This window comes from Myotis yumanensis, unplaced genomic scaffold (assembly GCF_028538775.1).
Source record: "Myotis yumanensis isolate MYYU_CA2020_CCGP unplaced genomic scaffold, mMyoYum1.0.hap1 SCAF_16, whole genome shotgun sequence".
Lineage (NCBI taxonomy): Eukaryota > Metazoa > Chordata > Mammalia > Chiroptera > Vespertilionidae > Myotis > Myotis yumanensis.
This window is the reverse complement of record NW_027223767.1, coordinates 49,781,594-49,799,955: the sequence shown is the minus strand read 5'-3', so window position 1 is coordinate 49,799,955 and position 18,362 is coordinate 49,781,594. Positions and strand designations below refer to the sequence as shown.

Sequence of the window (18,362 nt, the reverse complement as noted above, 5' to 3'; positions counted from 1 at the left end):
CGTGTCCTCTCCCTCCACCGGGACCCGTGACCCCATCTGACCTCCAGCGGGACAGACAGCAGGACTCGGAGCCCAGGAACCCAGACAGTGGCAGTGGGGTGCACCCGGCTTGCTATCAGTGATGTGGTCACCTCAGGCCAATTCCCTCCAGGACGGGGCTGCCTGGCGTGGAGGGAACCGCAGCCACCAGACTCCACCGCTGTGGCTCCAGATTGCCACATAAATCAACCTGGGCTTTATGACGCTAATACACTCACATCCAGAATTTGGGGTGGCGCCGGGGAAGCAGGGTGATTTAATTTGCTTTGTCCTTAAGCAAAAGGAAACGGAACTGGAGAAGGTAAGTACAGATGTTTTAATTGAGTTGTCAGCAGCGGGGCAGCTCCAGGGAGGCCCGGCACCACCGGGCTGGTCGACCTCAGGCTCTCCCTGCTCTGCCCACCTCAGGCCGGGCCTCCTGGAAAGAAGCCACAACGGCAGATGGAGGTGAATGGGAAGTGATGACACACGGGGACAAGATGAGAACGGAAGACGTGGGGCCACAGTGAGAAAGTGGGTCACAGGGTTCTCACAGGCTGGGCTAGTGCTGCCCGTGGACTCCATGTCCTTTTGCCCCTGAGACCACGGGCCCCAGGACACCCAGTGTCGCCACTCTGTCCACGATACAAAGCTGGTGCAATGCGGGGGAGGCAGCGGAAGTTCCCTCATGAGGGCTGAGCAAGGCACTGAAATCGAGAGAAAGGGGCAGGGGCCCGAGAGCCCCGCTCAGAGGCAGCTCCTGGCCCAGCTGCCGGGGCTCCGGGACAGGTGGGGGCAGGCCCGGGGCGGGGGCAGCAGGGCGGTCAGAAGGAGCCCAGGCCTGAAGCAGAAGGCACATTGAAATGCAGAGTTCATCAGTCACTTGCTCCGGGAAGGCTGCCCGGAGGTGCATGCATGACGGCGGGGAGGGGGTTACGGGAGAGCTGGCGAGGTGGGTGGGAACCCGGCCCTCCCTCCATGGGAACGGTGGCCTGTGCTCCAACTCAGCCCATGGCGCCCAAGGGACATGCAGTGTGTGAGCACTGAGCACCCACAGCCTGGCACCGTCAGTGCCGGGGCAGGGGCAGGGCAGGCCTGGCTGCCTACAGGGTGGACCACAGAGGCCACACACTGCTACATGCCGTGGTGCTCCCAAGTCACAGCCGTGGTAGTGGGGCTAGCTCCCCGTTACTGGCCCTTACACACTGCCCCCGCCCTGCAGGAGGCCCCGAGAGCCCCAGCAGGGCGGTCAGAGAGCAGAGGACCCTTCCAGGGGTCACAGCTCTGGGCTCTAAACCTGTACGTGCTGCTGCGCCTGTGGGAGGGCTGCTCCCAGTTGTGGTGGCTCAGGAGCCCTGAGCAGGAGCTGGCGCCCACAGCAGGGGCCTCAGAGCCCTGGTCTGGGGACCCTGGTGCCCATCAGCACCTCCTGTTCTTGTCATCAGGGCGGGCCAGGCCCTCCTTGAGGAGTCACTGGCAGGCCCAGCGGGGAGGGGGCTGGGGCCCGGGGTTCATCCTGAGGAGGCAGCGTCTATGAAGTGGACTTCCCAGACCAGGAGGCGGGAGGGCTGGGAGCAGGGGGCAGGGAGACTAGTATAAATAGTGGCAGTGCCAGCGCTGCGTCTCCACGGAGCAGGGAGAGGAGCCCGCCGTGGCGGGGTGATGGGGTGTGTGCGTAAAGCGGGGGGTAACTCCGGGAGCCGGTCCTGGAGTTTGGGAGAGCCTTGTGCGGCGAGTTGCAGGCTGGGCGGAAGGAAGCCGGGGTGGGGAGATCCCAGCTAGATGTGCAGAGTCCCCTCCCAGAGCCTGGCCTCACCCACCCTGTGGAGACCTGGGAGGCAACTAGACACGGTCTCTGCAGGCGGGGGACACGGCGGGGCCCCCACCCCTCTCGTCAGCAGACACGCCTGCCATCAGATCTTGGTCTCACTGAGGATGATGTTGGCGGTGACGAAGAAGAAGCAGGAGAAAGCCCAGAGCAGCACGAAGCCCACCCAGAAGGTGTGGTGGAACGGGGACCTGTGCTTGTTGGCGGCCCGGGGGCCGAGGGCCAGCTGGGTGTCCTTGCGGCAGAGGTACACCAGGAAGGCGGGGATCACGTACTGGATGCCCGTGCCTGCGTAGGCGCCCGTGATACCCACCAGGGACTCCAGGTCATGGGTGCAGAAGGCCACCAGCACCGGGGGCACCAGGGTGATGGTGGGGAACACCACACGGTCCACCACCCAGGGGTACGTGCCGCCCTCGCGGTGGAAGAGCGTCTTCCAGTTGTTGCGCAGGGTCACGGCGATGATGGGGAAGTTGGTGCTGATGGTGAAGACGGGGAAGAGGCCCAGGAAGAAGCGCACGGCGGCCACGCTCACGATGTCGCAGCTCGCGAAGTTGAGGGTGTACATGTCCAGGAGGCTGTCGCCGCGGAAGGAGAAGATGGCGGTGAAGGAGAGGAGGCCGTAGAAGGCCAGGATCAGCACGTAGTCCAGGAAGACGAGGCGCGTGAGGTGGCGCTTGGAGGAGACGGGCGTGAGGAGGGACGGCAGGGAGTGCTGGCACATGAAGGAGTACACGCACACCCCGAACAGGTTCCGGACCCCGGAGAGGTCGGCCAGGGGCGGGTGCCCCTCCCCGTGCCCGCGCCCGATGCGGACCAGGGCCAGCACGATCATGATGGCGAAAGCTGCAAAACAAACAAACAAGAGGGTGTCAGCAGCAGAGGAGGCAGCCCACCCGACAGTGTCTGGTCTGGGGGCGCCCCCGTGGGACTGGAGCCCCAGGAGCAAGAACTGTTCAATGCACGTGACCCTGACAGCCACATTCTGGAGCAGGTCAGCAGTTGCTATGGATCTTATGAATGCACTGGGCATCCCCTCCCCATGTCCCGTCACCCCCCACACCAGCAGGTGAAGCCCACGGGGACACCTGCCCTTTCTTGGTGACTGACACAGGCATAAGGGAGCAGTGGGCTGCCAGCTGGCCCCTCAGGGGCTCTGGGCTCCCCCGGGTGGAGGCTGGGGTCTCTGCACTGTCCCCTTCAGGCCACATCACACCCGGCTCCCTTCGCTGGGACTCACAGGAAGCCAGGGTGACCCTCGCTCTGCCTTCCCACAATGACACTGGGAAGTGGAACCGACGGGGACAGCATCCATTACTTTAAATCAGAGCTGCCTGCCACCATCGGGGACAGGAGGGAGGAGGGGGCGAGGGGACAGGCCTATGAAAATTGCCAATAAATAAAATGATTTGTTTCGGACTCTCAGCCCACCCCAGTCCCTGCCGCTCACTCCTGCCACCGAGGGCCCGCGACTCTCGCCGCCCCAGGGACACCACAAATCTCGCCAGCTCTGGTCAGTCAAGGGGAACGCGCAGCCACTTCCTCTCTAGAGGTCGCAGCCCAGGAGCTGCCTCTGGCTTAACCCTCCAGGGGGCTGGGGGGCCTGTGACAGGACACCCCTTGGGGCCTCCCTGCTCCACAGGATGCCCAGGACCCCGGCAGCCTGCCTCGTTATTTTGGGGGTGCGTGCAGGGCCAGGATGTGAGGGTGGGGACGGGGGAAGGCCGGAGGGGGTGGAGGTGGAGTTCCCTGTGCCAGGAGTCTGTCCTCGGCCAGAAAGGGTTATAAAGCTGAGCTGAGCAGTCGGGCGGCTGCAGCGGGGAGACCGGGGGCCTGGCTGCCTGGTGATTAGCTATTCAAGAGGCTGCAGCTGATGCTGTCGCCACAGGCAGGGCACTGGGGTCAGAGCAAAGGGGACAGCTGCTGTAAGGCGAGATTCAGATCCTGCTGTGCCCTCCCATCTCGGGGTGACCCTCGTGACCTGGTGCTCCTCCCGGCCTGGGCCAAGGTCAGCCCCAACTCGGAAAGAGGCCAGTGCAGAACCCTCTTGGTTCTTTTTTTAAAAAAAAATATATTTTATTGATTTTTTACAGAGAGGAAGGGAGAGAGATAGTTAGAAACATCGATGAGAGAGAAACATCGACCAGCTGCCTCCTGCACACCCCCTACTGGGGATGTGCCCGCAACCAAGGTACATGCCCTTGACCGGAATCGAACCTGGGACCTTTCAGTCCGCAGGCCGACGCTCTATCCACTGAGCGAAACCAGTTTCGGCCCTCTTGGTTCTTGCTGGCCGTGACCTCAGACCCTGGAGCGGTGAGCACGTGGGAGACAGGAGCGGCTGTCGGATGTGAGTGTCTCCCAATCACGGCTCTCCGGCCGGGATGCTGGCTTGTGCTTCTCGGCCCTAAATCTCCAAGAGGTTGTAAGAAACGCAGGCGGAAACTGGCTTGTGGGCTGCCTGGGCTCTGCTTCTTGCAGATAAACCAGTTTATGAAGCAGGTTTCTGAAGATCTTCAGAGATGGCTGGTCTCGCTGTATGAATAACCCACAAAAAGGGACCACTTGGGTTTCTGCTGAACCTAACCCCCCTCGTAGCCCATGCTGGGTGAGCCCTGTGGCTTCTGGAGGACTCCGGCTCCATCCTCCTCCTCCTCCTCCTCCTCCTCCTCCTCCTCACCCGGAAGCAGAGAAGGATGTTGCCATGATGAAGCTGCAGGCCGGAGATGCTGCTCTGCGGCTACATTATTTATCCCGAAGGACTCCGAGCAGAGCCTCCCCTCCGAGTGTCGGGAGGAGGCTGCTGATAGAGGGCAGGCGTTGGCGTCTCTGAGGCAATCAAGTCTTAAGTAGGGAATCAAGAGTTCGGGCCTCTTCATCCTTCAACTCTCCGCATCGTGGCCCGCGGCGCCGGGGAGGGGAAGGTCTCCATTTTTCATCCCCGGCTGTCACAGCCCACTCCGTCTGTCATCGCCGGGAGACGGGCCGAGGGGCCTCTGGCCGCTGGCCGACTAATCTTCCTGCGATTGGAAACTAAAACCCGGCACTGTCACCTCTCTTGAAGGCTGTCAGCCGACTCCTCTTGTTATGAATGGTCTCCCCACAATTCTGTGTCGAAGCTCTGACCCCCCGGGTGACTGTACCTGCAGATGGGCCTAGAAGGAGGAAAGGAAGGTGGAATGAGGCCAGAGGGGTGGCCCTGATCTGACAGGACCGGTGCTATGAGAGAAGGAAGAGACGCCAGCTGCTCTCTCCCTGTCCAGAGAGGCCACATGAGGACACAGCGAGAAGGTGGTCGTCGTCGACAAGTCAGAAAAAGAGGCCTCCCCAGACACCAACCCTGCCAGCACCTTGATCTTAGGCTCCCAGCTTCAAGAACTGAGAAAACACACTTCTGTTGTTGAAGCCACCAGCTTGTGGTGGGGTGTTATGGCGGCCTGAGCTGAGACGGCTCTTAAGCAGCTGCTGGATCAGAGAGAATGCCAGTCAGGTGTGTGTGTGGGGGGGGAGGGCGGGGGGGCGGCTTGATGCGGCCCCTGGAATCCCCTGAGCTGAATGTCAATTCCCAGGCCCTGGGCCTTCTATGGGCAACACTGGCTCTGCAGACGTACGTGGCTGCCGGACTGTCCGAGGCTGCAGCTAGCTGCCTGGGCCCATGTGCAGCCCAGCGCTGCAGAGGCACCCCTGTACCCACTGTTGGTCAGATGCCTCACCCCATCAGCTACTGGGGCCTTATCTTCCCTTCCCTTGCCCCTGTCCTGACAGCTGTCCCGTCAACTTCCTGGGCAGAGAAGGAGTCCTCCTCCCATCAGCGCACATCTCAGCCAGTCTCAGCCACTCGCAGAGCAGAGCTGCCGACAACCAGGGCTGCTGCGGGGTGGCGGGTGGGGGATGCCAGACAGAGCTCCGAGGCTGGTCCTGCTGCTGAGGAAAAGGCTCACTTGTGGCACGATGCTGACTCTCACCAAACTTTAATTACGTGTCTACTCTACCCCAAGAGCCTTAAGACAGAAACCCCGGGTTCCTCTCCTTTAAACTGACCTCTGCGTTTGCAGAGAGAACTTTTCGAAAACCAAGAATAAAATTAAGACCAAAATGAAATATACACATAAAGGTTTTCCTGGATCCCCTCCCCAGGCTGTGTGACCAGAGAAGCTGGATGCTCCAGGGCCCAGGAGAGCCCTGGACGGTGGCCCAGAGGGAGGCCTGGCGGCCTGCTCAGAAGGGCTGGTGGGTATCCTCACTTTGGAAGGGGGTCCTTCCCTGCCCTCTGAGGAGCACGTGCGGAGGGAGAGGCTGTGAAGGAATTCGTGCGCCACGCTGGCGTGCGGAACCAACAGGATGTGAACAGATGGCCCCGACAGAGACCCTGGCGGCTGGTGGTGACAGATCAGAGCAGTCCCAGCAGGAGACACTCCACCGAGATCGTCAGGGATCTGCAGGGGGGTCAGCACGCGGCCACAGATCATTCTGGGGACAGGTGAAACCAGAGCCCTATGTTCCCTCCTGGGTGAAGGTCCCCAGCAGGAGACCTTCTGCCACTTGGGCCACCAAGTTACACCCCCCCTCAGACTAGAGGACAAATATGGGGCACCTGCCAGGACGGGTGGGAGGGCAGGGCCGAGGAACTTCCCAAGGCAGCTCAGGTTGATCCACGGACGCGAGCCGGGAGGAGGACGCCTGACCCACTTTGAGAGGAGGAGACGGAGGAGAGGAGGAGACAGCAGCGTGCGTGGTGGCTGCTCTGAATACACAATCAGAGGGAAGGCAGCCCTGTGGGTCCCAGCAGCCCAGACCCAGACCGAGGAGGGCAGCCGCGCTGCAGAGCAGTGCTTATTAGAAAGAATCAGTGTTTTAATAACGCCAAATGGGGCGCCCTGAGCAGAGCCAGCTGTCCGTGTCCCCAGCTGGGAGGCGTCTGCTGGCGTCTCTGGGGGAAGCTGGTAATGGGAGTGAAGGAGTGACACTCCCAGCCAGTGTCCCAGGCGGGAAAGGTCTACACCAAGCATGACACTCAAAGGCTAACACGGGCCACATAAACGGGGCATGCTGCCTGCGGGCCGCGAGTCTGACACGCTTGGTCTACACTCATCATTTGAGCGGCTTGGGGCGTGGGCTCTAAAGCCACAGCCGCTGGGCCTGGGGGCACGAAGGACAGCACTTTGGGCTGCGTCTCTCTGGGTGACCCTGGTCTGCTGGCCACTGACAGGGAGAGTGGTAGGAGCTACAGAGGAAGCCTCCGCATCTCTGTGTGGGGGCTGCTTCTCCTTTCTCTGGGGCTCAGGCCGCCTCCAGGGCAGTGGGGTTGCCCCGGGACCAGCGCTGGCCTGTTCAGGAAGCGCACACGGGGAGGAGGTGCAGAGGGAGTGGCTGGCCGGAGCCCAGGCTGTGTGCTCGGGAGCCTGTGGCTGACCTGAAGCAGCTGCCGGGGGTGAGCGGCCGTATGGCCACCGGAGACCCTCCTTGCACGGGTGAATTCAGAGGCATTTGCAGCCTGGGTCTGCCAGACTGACCACCCTGGTCTCCCCAGGACTTGTTTGGGGAGCAAAAGAAATGCATCAACACTGGTACCTGTCCTACGTGTTCTGACATTTTCGCCGACAAGTGGCTATTCAAAAAGGCCATCCAACCCTCTCAATCCCATTGGGGCAGCTCGAGGGGCTTCCGGCTAACGGCTGAGGGAGGGCGGAGGGTGCAGAGAGAGCAGGTTGGCCCTGAGCTCCGGGGGCCTGCTCGGGGCGGCCTCCTGCAGTCCTCCCGCCTGGGGTTTCAACAGATGGCAGAACAAATTCCTAATTAAGCACAAGAAAGCTTCCGGCTCAGTACATCTATGATTTTCCAGTTCCTTTGCTGCTCATTTTCCCCTTTTGTTTCTCTAGAACCCAAGCCAGCTTACTGCCACCCTGAGCGCCTCACTCGCAGTCAGACGCCTGGGCCCTGAGACGGGAGAAGGAAGAGGGGAGTGTGCCGGAGGGTCACGGGGCCACGGTGCGCAGCTGCTTTTCAAAGGCAACGTGAAAAGCAAGTTCATTATAACTGACAACTTGATGCCGACTTGAGGAGAGACAAGGCTTTGGTGCTCACAGCCTTTGAGGAATTCTAGAAACCTCACCTGGGGGGCACCTGGGCTAGAGGAGACGCCCTTCACAGCCCCCCCTTCCAACGGCCTGCAGAGCCCCAGGGGGCAGGCAGCCCCTCCCACAGTGGGACGGCCTGGCCAGGGTGCTTGGTGTCCCCGATCCTCCCTGATGCTGCGCTGCTGTCTCCCACAGCTCCACAGGAGAAGTGCCCCAAGGGCTACGGTGCCCGCTGGGGATGGGCCCCTTGGCTGGGCTGCATTTTAGATTTGACTGGGCGACCTTCTCTTACGTGAGAGGTTTACTTCCCAAGCCCAGAGGTCTGTCTCGGAGAAAACTGCCGGTGCTGTCACCCAGAGCCTCTGGAGGGCAGGCTGCTGGCTATCTCTCGGATCAAGGGGAGAAAAGAGGCAAATGACTTGCAGAGAGGACGCTGCCCAGACAATGTCACCTCCCAAACATGATGTGGGTGACCTTCACGAGCCGGGCTCCGCCTCAAACCCTCTCAAGGCCACTGCCACTGGCCGTGCTGCGCTTCAGGGGCTGCCTCCCTGGGAGGGCCGGGGCCTCCAGGGTTTGGGGACCCCGAGGATTCCCACTGTGTCCCTGCGCCAACGAGCAGCCACCCTGCTGCTCTGGGGGAGGGGCCCTGGTTGGGAGAAAGAGAGGCGGAATGGGTCACCCGGGCTGGGTGGCCTGAGCCCTGGCAAAGAGCAGAGGGTTGTCTAAAGCAACCCAGCTGCTGACTCTGCTCTGAGGGACACAAACAGCAGGGGGGGGGGGGGGGGGTGGTCAGGGTGTTTCCACTCCCTTGGAGGCCCCCGGGGCCTGCCTCTCCTCTGCAGGTGGGGGCTGTGCTGACCCGAATCTGGGGGAGCCTCGTATCCAGTCAGCCTCCTCCCCACCCTCTTACAATCTTCTCTCTTCTAATGAGCGTATTGCTCTTCAGAGGACTCTGTTACACTGAACAGGCACTGGGGTGCCGCAGAGGCCATTAACGGTCATTATCCGCGCCATCCCCTCGTGGGTGGCACGGGAATCCATCATGCCAGCTAACGCATGGCGTCCCCCCCCCCCCCCACCGCCTCCTGCCGCCTCATGAAAGGGAGGGGGCCGGGCACCGGCGGCGTTTAACTAGCCCCTTCCCATCGCCAAGGCAGCACGTCAGGGACAGCCAATCCCGAGCCGCAGGGCCAGGTTTTCAGGACTTTGGGCCCGGCTGCTGGGAGCAGATTAAGCGAGCGAGGCCAGGAGGGAGAAGGTTTTGCCTTAAACGCTGCTTTCCTGAGAAAACTCCTTCTGAAGGTCACTAGGGTTCGCAGACACGGCCACTGATCCCGGACTTTTGGTCACAATCCCTCCTGCACCCAGGGAGGCTCCATGCCCACACCGTGCCCCTGGAGCTGGAGCGACCCTCATGTTCTAAGCAACGCGTGCTCATTTCCCTAGGTGGTTGCGTTCATTTCACCCAGGACTTTGGGGCTCGTGAATGAAACCTGAACACAGCACCCTGCAGGTGAGGACAGCTCAGACCCATGCACGGGGCAGACAGGAATCACGCCCCACCCAGATGTCACCCAGGTGTCCTCCTGTCCCTCATCTTGATGGAGGCTGACGGACAGGCTCATCCAGTTACAGAGGCCCCAAAGCTCACCCTCCAGACCACTCGGCCCCGCGCCCATTCCCTTGCAAGGAAGAACCAAGAGCGGGAAGAAGTTACAGGCTGGGGGGTCTGGCTCAAGCCAAGGCAGAACTCCCAGCACTAAGGACCCCACTGAGCAGCTCTGAGCACGTGGGAGCCTTCCCATCGGCAGCTCCCGTCCCCATGGCCTGCAGGGTGGGGCTGGCCTGGAGCACGGCCACGTCCCTTCCAGCTGAAGATGCCAGGACTCCCGTGAGGCGGAAGTCCCCTTACGCTGGGGTCTGTCATCCCGAGTGGGGACCAGGGGACTGCAGGTGCCAGAAGTGCTGGAAATCATTTGGATCAGAAACTGTCTGAGCTCGTCATGACCTAGTGCTGAGCGCCGGCTGCAATGCGGAGCGATGAGGGGCGGACGCCTGGGAGAGGGAGTCAGGGACGGGGGTCAGAGGGAGTCTGGGACCATCCTCTTTCACAGGAAGGGGGAGTCCCCACCAGAACAGCAACAGTGGGTTTTGCTTTTAGATCAAAACAAGCGTGCAGCCCAGTCAGCATGGCTCAGTGGTTGAGCGTCAACTCCTGAACCAGAAGGTCATGGGTTCGATTCCTGGTCAGGGCACATGCCCAGGTTGTGGGCTCGATCCCCAGTGTGGGGTGTGCAGGCAGCCAATCAATGATTCTCTCTCATCATTAATGTTTCTCTCTCTCTCCCTTTCCCTTCCTCTCTGAAATTAATAAGAATATATATTAAAACAAAACAAAAAACAAGCGTGCAACTGGTCCCAGAGCACATGCCAGCCGAGGGGGCAGCAGGGAGCCCACACCCTCCTGTCCTGGGTCCAGGTGGTCAGCAGCCCGGGCCGCCAGGGTGGCTGGCAGGATGGAGTGGGGGAATGGATGAGCACCCCACCACACACCTGATTTAAGGGGAGACCCCCCACCCAGAAAAGCAGTGCTCCTGCTCCGAGGGGAGCCAGGCAGTCAGAGGGCAGTGTGGATGAGGGGTCTTCACACCCTGGTGGCTGGGGATGCGATGGGGGGCGCCACACCCGCTGGTTGATGGCACAGCTCTCATGCCCGAAGGGAGCAGGGCCCTGACCCAGGCCTTCAGGGGTCCAGCCTCCAGTCCAGGTCAGTGGGGAGGGACCGGCACAGGCGTGTGAAAGAGGCTGGTCCCAGACTCCGCAGTCCCAGGCCTGGCTCCAGCTCCGTCCACACTACCTGATCATGAAGTGACGTAACTTTTTGGGACTGAATTTCCCCACCAGTAGGAAGGCAGGCGGAGCATGGGCCCTCCTTGCCCCAAGGGAGGGGAGCCCACAGAACCAGCACCATGTTCCTGGCTGTCTAAGAGGGTGAAGGAAGGGCTGAGGGGAGAAGGGAGAGATGGAGCTGTTCTCAGACTCACCGACCCATCGCATCAGGGAGGTCAGGATCTGCAGGTACTTGGTCTTCTGGACGTCAAAGAAGGTGAAGGGTCCCAGGAGGAGAGTGAAGACAGCCTGGGCAACAAACACAGGAGTGAGGGGGACACAGGGGCCGGGCCGCACCGGGCACACCGTGTGTGTGTGTGAGTGTGTATGTGTGTATGTGTGTGTGTGCGTGCGCGTGTGTGTGTGTGTGTGTGTAGCACACACCGTTCACGCAGCCGCTGCCCCGGGCCGGGCCAGTCCTGACCCAGTGCACCTGGACTGCAGAGGCTCCCCGGGGTCAGACGGCATCTGTGTGGGTTTCCCGTGTCATGCCCACAGGAGCCAGAGCCCCGCTTCTCTGCCCGTCCTCACACTCACTGTCCTGAGACTTCTGGAAAGGGGTTTCGAGGCAAGTCCCAGGCGATACCCTGGGGACGTCACCCATTCACTTATCTTCAGCAGACACTGACGAGGGAGGCACGGCCTGGCACTGAGTGGGCACGAGCGTGGATTAGGTCTGAGGCGGCAGGAAGAGGAGGGTGGGAAGTGGCACCAGCCACGCCTCGGGCACTCAAGGCTTCCTGGGAGGAGGGGGCAGGGCCCTGACAACACAGTGGAGGGGAGGGGGCGCCATTCTGAAGGGCTCAGAGGAAAGGCTCAATCAGGATGTCATTAACCAGCGATGTTTTGTGTGTGTTTTTAAAAAAAATATTATTATTGATTTCAGAGAGAGGAAGGGAGAGGGAGAGAGAGAATCACAAATCAGCTGCCTCCTGCACACCCCCTACTGGGGATCGAGCCTTTAACGGGGCATGTGCCCTGAATGGGAATCGAACCGTGACCTCCTGGTTCATAGGTCGATGCTCAACCACTGAGCCACGCCAGCCAGACAACCAGCAATGTTTTTACCTGCCAGAGAAGGGGAAGCAGGGAGAACAGAGCCCGTGGCTTCCAGGGCAAGTCCTTGGAGAAGGACCCCAGCCCCAGAAGAGCCGGGCCGCACCCGGGAGGGGGCGTGGAGAGTCTGGGAGTGGGGAGCCAGACCGAGAAGGGGGCACTGCGGGCTCCTCGGTTCTTTCTCTTGGGAGAACAGGGGAGAGCGAGTGTTTACTTTAAGAAAATGAAGAAATCCAAAGCCTGTCTTAACAGGGAAATGCGAATCCTCTTTGCAAAAGAAAATGGGGTAAACGCGGCACCGCGGAGCCTGGGGCTGGGAGGGGGAGGGCAGGATTTCCACGCCAAATTGGGTGCTCAGGGAGAGAGGAATTAAACGCCGCTGGTTGGTGTTGCGCTGATGGCACCATTTCCAATCTGCCACTCGGAAGTGGCGGCGGCGGCATCAGACCTTATTAACATTTACACGGTGCCATTTTACCACGTTAATGCTAATGACACTCGCCAGAGAGACGCAGCCAGCCGGCTCCCAAGGCGAGTGTGGGGAGCGGGGCCCACCCTGGGGAGCCGGCCCGGTCCTGTGACCTGGGTGAACATATCGCAGCTGCGGGGTCTGCCCTGTGCCAGGCAGGCGGGACCCCACAGAAGGGGGGCTGAGCCCGCCCCTCCACCGCCCCCGTGGCACAGAGAGCAGGATGTGGAACAAGCTGTGACCTCTTATCCAAGCCCATCATCACTGCGAGTGAACGGCAGGAAGGACTAAAGTGGCGGCTTGAGAAGGCTCTAATTAGCGGGGGTCGAGGGGCCTGGCCGTGGTCCACGGGGCTGGGAGGCTTCTGGCAAGAGCTTTCCGCTCCACTGGGGCCCAGCACCAGATCTGCTTCTGTTGGGGGGGGGGGGGGCGGACGGGGACGGGACAGAAGCGTCTTATCAGGCCAGGGAGGGGGCTGGGGGCCAGGAAGGGGCAGGATCACCCCCGCTTCGCGAGCAAGTTTGTGAGCAGCACCGTCAGCGAGTCATTTAGGAAAATGACTGCTTCAGGGAGACCGTCCACCGATGAGCTTCCCTTCTGAGGGACGGGAGGGGTTGTCATGTGAAGACACATATGAAGCCACTGGGCACAAGAGCCCCCCAGTGACTGTGGCCTGACCTGGACGCCTACTGTGCTCGGGGCGAGGTGGTCGGCGTTTCGCCTCCGACCTGCGATGTCTCCCACTGAAACGGGCGCTCCAGCTGTGGGTGCCGGGGGTTTCCCGGGGGTGGCCTACGCGGGAGGTCAGCTCTCATCTCTGAAGGCTCAGGACTGGGCTTTAGAAAGTCCCGCTATGTAAACATGGGGCGGGGCGGGGTGGTGGTGGGGAGCGGTAGGAGCAGAGCCAGCCCCAGGCAGGGGATTCCGCCTCCGCAGGCTGCACAGGCCCTTCCTCCAGGAGGCCACCTCCTGCCGAACCCACCTTCGTCCTCCTCACAGCAGAGGTTTATCCAGACCCTACCACCCAGGAGGTCCATTCATATAAGCCTGTCGGACGGGATCCAGCCCACGAGAGCATCCTCTAGTTCAGTGGTTCTCAACCTTCCTAATGTCTCGACCCTTTAATACAGTTCCTCACGTTGTGGTGACCCCCAATTTCATGGTTACAAATTGAACATAATTAAAGCATAGTGACTAATCACAAAAACAATATGTAATTATATATGTGTTTTCCGATGGTCTTAGGCGACCCCTGTGAAAGGGTTGTTCAACCCCCAAAGGGGTCGCGACCCACAGGTTGAGAACTGCTGCTCTAGTTACAGAGACCGCACGTAGGGACACGAGCTGCCTGTGAGGTGCCTGTGCAGTGACAGGAGGAGAGTTGAGAGGCCCGCAGACGAGGGCCCGCCCCTGCCCACGCCGGGCACTCCGTGTCCAGTTCTAGCCTCCGAGTGGGAACAGGTGGTGAAGGGCTCTTCTGGGAGCCCCGTTTGCTCAGCAGCTGCGACATCCATGGCTGGGCGGCAGCTGGGATGTGGTTTCTTTTTCTTTTAATGCTCAGGACCACAGACTGACCGTGCCGCGGGGGAGGGTGGGTGCAGGGCCACTCGGAGGAAGTGCACCCCAGACCGCCCGCCGCATAGCAGCCCCTGCACTCGGCTGCTGGCTCCCACACCAGAGTGCGCCCAGGCCCAGACACACAGCACAAGCTGGGGCTCATCGCGGAACAGGTGTCCTCTGCAAATGAGCCAGAGCCGACTGGGCAACGGCAGGGCTGCATCCGACTGGGGAAGGACGGAGGATCCAGAGCAGCAGCGCGGGGCTGCCAGGTCTTCAGGAAGAAAGGGGGCGGGGCACAGGGGACAGAGGGGCCCCAGCGTCCCGATGGTCCAGCACGGACAGAGCTCATCTCTGAACACAGTACAGCCACATGCGGCCCCTTCTGTTGTCCCTTCCCTTTTAAAAAAAAGAAGAAATAAAAAGCCAGCACCCAGCTAGGGAATGGGAGCCATACGCGATGCTCCCTAAGAGGTGGATCTGTAAGTCAGGGGCTCTCAGCTCAGACCTGCTGAGCCGGAGCTGCGTCCCCCACCTGCCTCCCTCCGACTCCTCGAGTGTTACCCCTACAGCCCACCGCACTGCGGGGGGAAGGCTCCAGCGCCACTCAGTCCTGTTGCACACCCAGAGCCCAGGACAGGCACGCACTGTGTCCTTGCTTAACTGCACAAAAGGGGGAGGTGGGGGTGCACGTGTCAACATCAGCACAAAAGCAAAGCAGCTCGATGCCTCTCTCCCCATCCCCAAATTCCTCTGCACGTTTCCCTGGTCAGAGAAACAAAATGGAAACTTAAACTAGGAGCCAATCCCCAACTGAACCCCAGTGAACAGACTGCACACCCTCGGGGCCCCGCCTTCCACCTGCGGATCTATCGCATCAGCCTCGGCCCCGTCTCCCCAGCTGCTCCTGCTGACCACCCCGCTGCGTCCAAGCTGTCCCGGGATCGCGTCGCTGCCCAGGGCTGCAGGTCCCCTTGTACACAGTCCATGTCTCTCCCCTCAAGAGGGGTAGGTGATAGAGAGCGCGCTGTTCTTGGAGGAAAGGGAAGATAGAAGGGAAGGACGTGCTACAGTGACGGCCACCACACAGGACAAATGCCCTAAGCACGGTAACCAATTACCTTCTGCAACAAGTAACCGTGAGGGAATGTTCTAGAAGACAGGACAGTCAGCCGGGGTTATTCCTCCCAGCCCGTCCCCCGACCCAGACGTGAGCCAAGGGCAGCATCCCTGGGGACGAACGCCAACGGTCGTGAGGCCAGCAGTGGCCATGAGGCGCGAAGGCACTGCTTCCGTGGTGCCTCTAATACTGAGGCTGGCCTTGGCCAGGTTGGCTCAATGGATTGAGCATCGACCTGCGGACTGAAGGGTCCCGGGTTCGATTCCGGTCAGGGGCACATGCCCAGGCTGTAGGCTCAGTCCCCAGTGGGGGGTGTGCAGGAGGCAGCTGATCAATGATTCTCTCTCATTGATATTTCTGTCTCTTTTCCTCTTTCTTCCTCTCTGAAATCAATAAAAATATATTAAAAATACATAAAACTGAGGCTGACTTGCTCGATGGCCAGTTTTATTTCCCTGTGAAAATAAAGGGTTTGTTTGTGGCTCCCATGTCGTGAGATGGAGCTTTCAGGAGCCAAGAATTCAGGCCTTGGCTTCCCCTTCACCCCTCCTGCCAGTCCCCGGAGTTTCAGCATAAAAGGCAAGCGGGTCACTGAGCGCCTTCCCGCTCTCTGTTAACAGGGCGAGGAAGCAACAAGTCTTAGAAGGTTGCATGGCGAGTGCGGACCTGCGGGGGCTGACTGCTCACTCCGGACACACGGCGAGGCAGGCTGGGGGTCGGGGCTCGCTGGGGCGCAGAGGGCAGCGTGCCGATGGCACAGCTGCGTGGTCTGGACCCCCCTGGAGGTTACTCTAAGTGGTAAAGGAAACCGATGCCCAGACTACATGGCTGTCCTTGTGGGGAGCTGGGGGTTAAGAGCTAATTGGGGTTAATGGCAACGCAGCGGGAGCCCCTCCCTCCTCGGGAACTGAACTTTCCACGCGTCCTTGAAGTGCAGAGAAGACATGTTCAAGGATTCTATTTTTATTGCTCGAGTGGCTCTGAAGATTTTGGTTTGGGAGTTTTTATTTTCCCAACGAGAGTGACAACGTCTGGGGCTTCATCCAAAAGAGGGAGGTGAGTTCCGAGGCAGCGAGGACCCGGGAGGGACAACGGGCTTCAGGCCCCCTGCCCAGTCCCTCTTCAGGGCGCGTCCCTGCCTGCCCACAGGCGGTGGGTATGCCCTGGAGGGGGTCTATCCCCCCCAGGCCCCTCGGGGGCTGGGCCGGCCCAAAGGCGTCCGCCTGGCACCGCTGCGGTCCCCCTGGCCTTCTTATTGGACAAGACTGTGGGCCTGTGTTGTCTCTTTTGCAGCTGAAAGGCCAGATGGTACTGGATGGTGGGCAGAATTCCAAGGATTTGATGCCCAAGCTGCAACCTTTGTGGTTTGGGTGGAAAAGATAAATATTGTGGAAAACCCACACAGTCACTCACTCAATGACTGTCAGCCCCCGGGGTTTATACAGGACAGCTTGGCTCCTCCTCGCGTGAGAGAGCACACCCCGTGTCCAGGGGAAAAGACAGGCCAGACTTGGACGAGGTGGGCTTCAGGACATGACAAGGCGCTGGGAGGGGCCGAGGTGCGTGTGCCTGAGGCTGTGGGAAGGGGCGTGAAACAGGTGGGAGGAGGGAGGCTGGGGCCTGTGCCTGGAGAACCAGATCTGACACCTGCTCAGACACCTCACTGCTCACCTTGCAGGCACCAGAGAGATGTCAGAGACAGATGGGTGGTGAGCCCCCTCCACCTCCTGTCCCAAAGGCAGGGTGTCCCTACGGCCCTGCTGAGGGTGGGTGGCTCCTGTCCTGCAGTGCGGAGCAGAGGGTGACCCGGGCCTCCAGGAAAGGAGGGGCCGGCAAGACATGGAGCTTTTCTGGCTGGAGTGGTAGCCGCCAGCTGTGGTGAGCCCTGGGCGTGAGCAGGTCGAGGGCTGACGGAAGAACCTGCCCACAGACCCAGCGGTGGCAGGCCACCCGAGGGCGGTCTCATCCACTCAGACATTCCCGGAGCGAGTCGCTGTGAGGCCCCAGGCTGGCTCCAGACACAAAGGTGGGTAAGGAGAGCCCTGCCTGTGGAGCTCACAGTGAGGCAGAGCAGCAGAACACGCACACAAGTCCCATGAACAGGTCCCAGGAAGGCCACGGCGGGACGGGACAGGCGTGTGCTGCAGGAGCCTCGGGCAGGGATCCGAGCTCCGTCTGCAGGAAGCAAGGCTCGTGAACAGTGTCTTCGGAGGACACTGGCCAGCGAGGTGGGGCAGTGGTGAGAGAAAGTCCCAGAAGGAGACTGGAGCAGACTGTGCCACGTGAACTCAGACACCGCCTTGTACAGAGGCGCCTCTGAAGGGTTTTGAGCAGGGACACGACAGTCGGATGCACTGGAGTCACTAGGGCTGAAAGAATGAAATACCATGACCTCGGGGCCATCCTCATGCTGGGAGGGGCCAGGGCGGACGCCAGGGAGCAGGGCTCTGGACGCACACAGTGCGTCCCCTGCGTGGGGGTCCTCTCTGCTGAGGGGAGGAGGTTTGAAACGACTTTCGCCCTTTGAGCCACAGGTCTGGGAGGCAGGGAGAGAACGTGCCTGTCCACCCAGCTGGGCTGCGGTGGTAAATGCGTGGCTACGCCCTCAGGTCCCTGCAGCGAGCCCCGGGGGACCGGTGCGAGGAAGGTGACGTGTCCAGGGCAGGCGGCGATAAACCCTCTGTGGCCAAAGGAAACGGGTCTATAGGGGAGGCAGGGCTTTCCCCGCGGGGAGTTTGGAAGCTCAGAGAGAGCAGCGACCTTGCTCCTCTCCATGGGCTGAGTGAGCAGATGCAAAGATGACAACTTCCCGGGACCGAGGCTCAGTTTACTGGCTCTCACTTTTAGCCACTGAAACCTCTGGTGGAGAATCAAACCATTTATGTGGAATGCCAGCCAAGGGAGAGCATGGGCACACGGTTCCCCCGAGGGCTGTTCCTGGAGGGCTGGCCTGGGGGAGGCGGGTGGCTGCTCTGCACAGAGAAAGCTGGAGGAACTCACCTGCCTGTCCACACGACTCAGGGCTGGGAACGGCCGTCGGGGAGGGGGGCCAGCTGGTCCTGACAGGTCCTTAGAACACCAGGACTTGGGAACAGGTAGGTCGGGGAGTGCTCTGTACCCCATGGACTGTGTCATGAGTGACGGGGCGGGGGGGGGGGGGTGTGTGTGGGGAGCCTCTGGGCCATCAATTTTGCTCCTCAGTCCCCTTGGAAAAAATTTCCCCCACCCCCGGCCCTCGCCACCACCTGCCTGCCAGGAACCCAGCTGCTCAGACACCCTTGGTGATGAGCGGTGTGCGCGCCCCATGAGCCTCAGCCTGCAGGGCTGTCTGTCTGCATCTCTAGT

The 18,362-nt window shown here is 60.9% G+C and overlaps 1 protein-coding gene across 4 annotated transcripts in view; it reads right to left on the bottom strand.

The window, feature by feature from the left end:
• Nucleotides 1-340: 340 nt before the first annotated feature.
• Nucleotides 341-18,362, bottom strand: part of TMEM104 (transmembrane protein 104) — a 40,962-nt gene continuing 22,940 nt past the window's right edge. For all 4 annotated transcript variants that reach the window (XM_070393946.1, XM_070393947.1, XM_070393949.1 and 1 more), the window contains 2 exons: nucleotides 10,971-11,064; nucleotides 341-2,692 (listed from right to left, as the gene is read on the bottom strand). In XM_070393946.1, coding sequence (XP_070250047.1) covers nucleotides 1,932-2,692; nucleotides 10,971-11,064 — 855 coding nt within the window. In that variant the 3' untranslated portion in view covers nucleotides 341-1,931. The remainder of the gene's footprint in view (nucleotides 2,693-10,970; nucleotides 11,065-18,362) is intronic.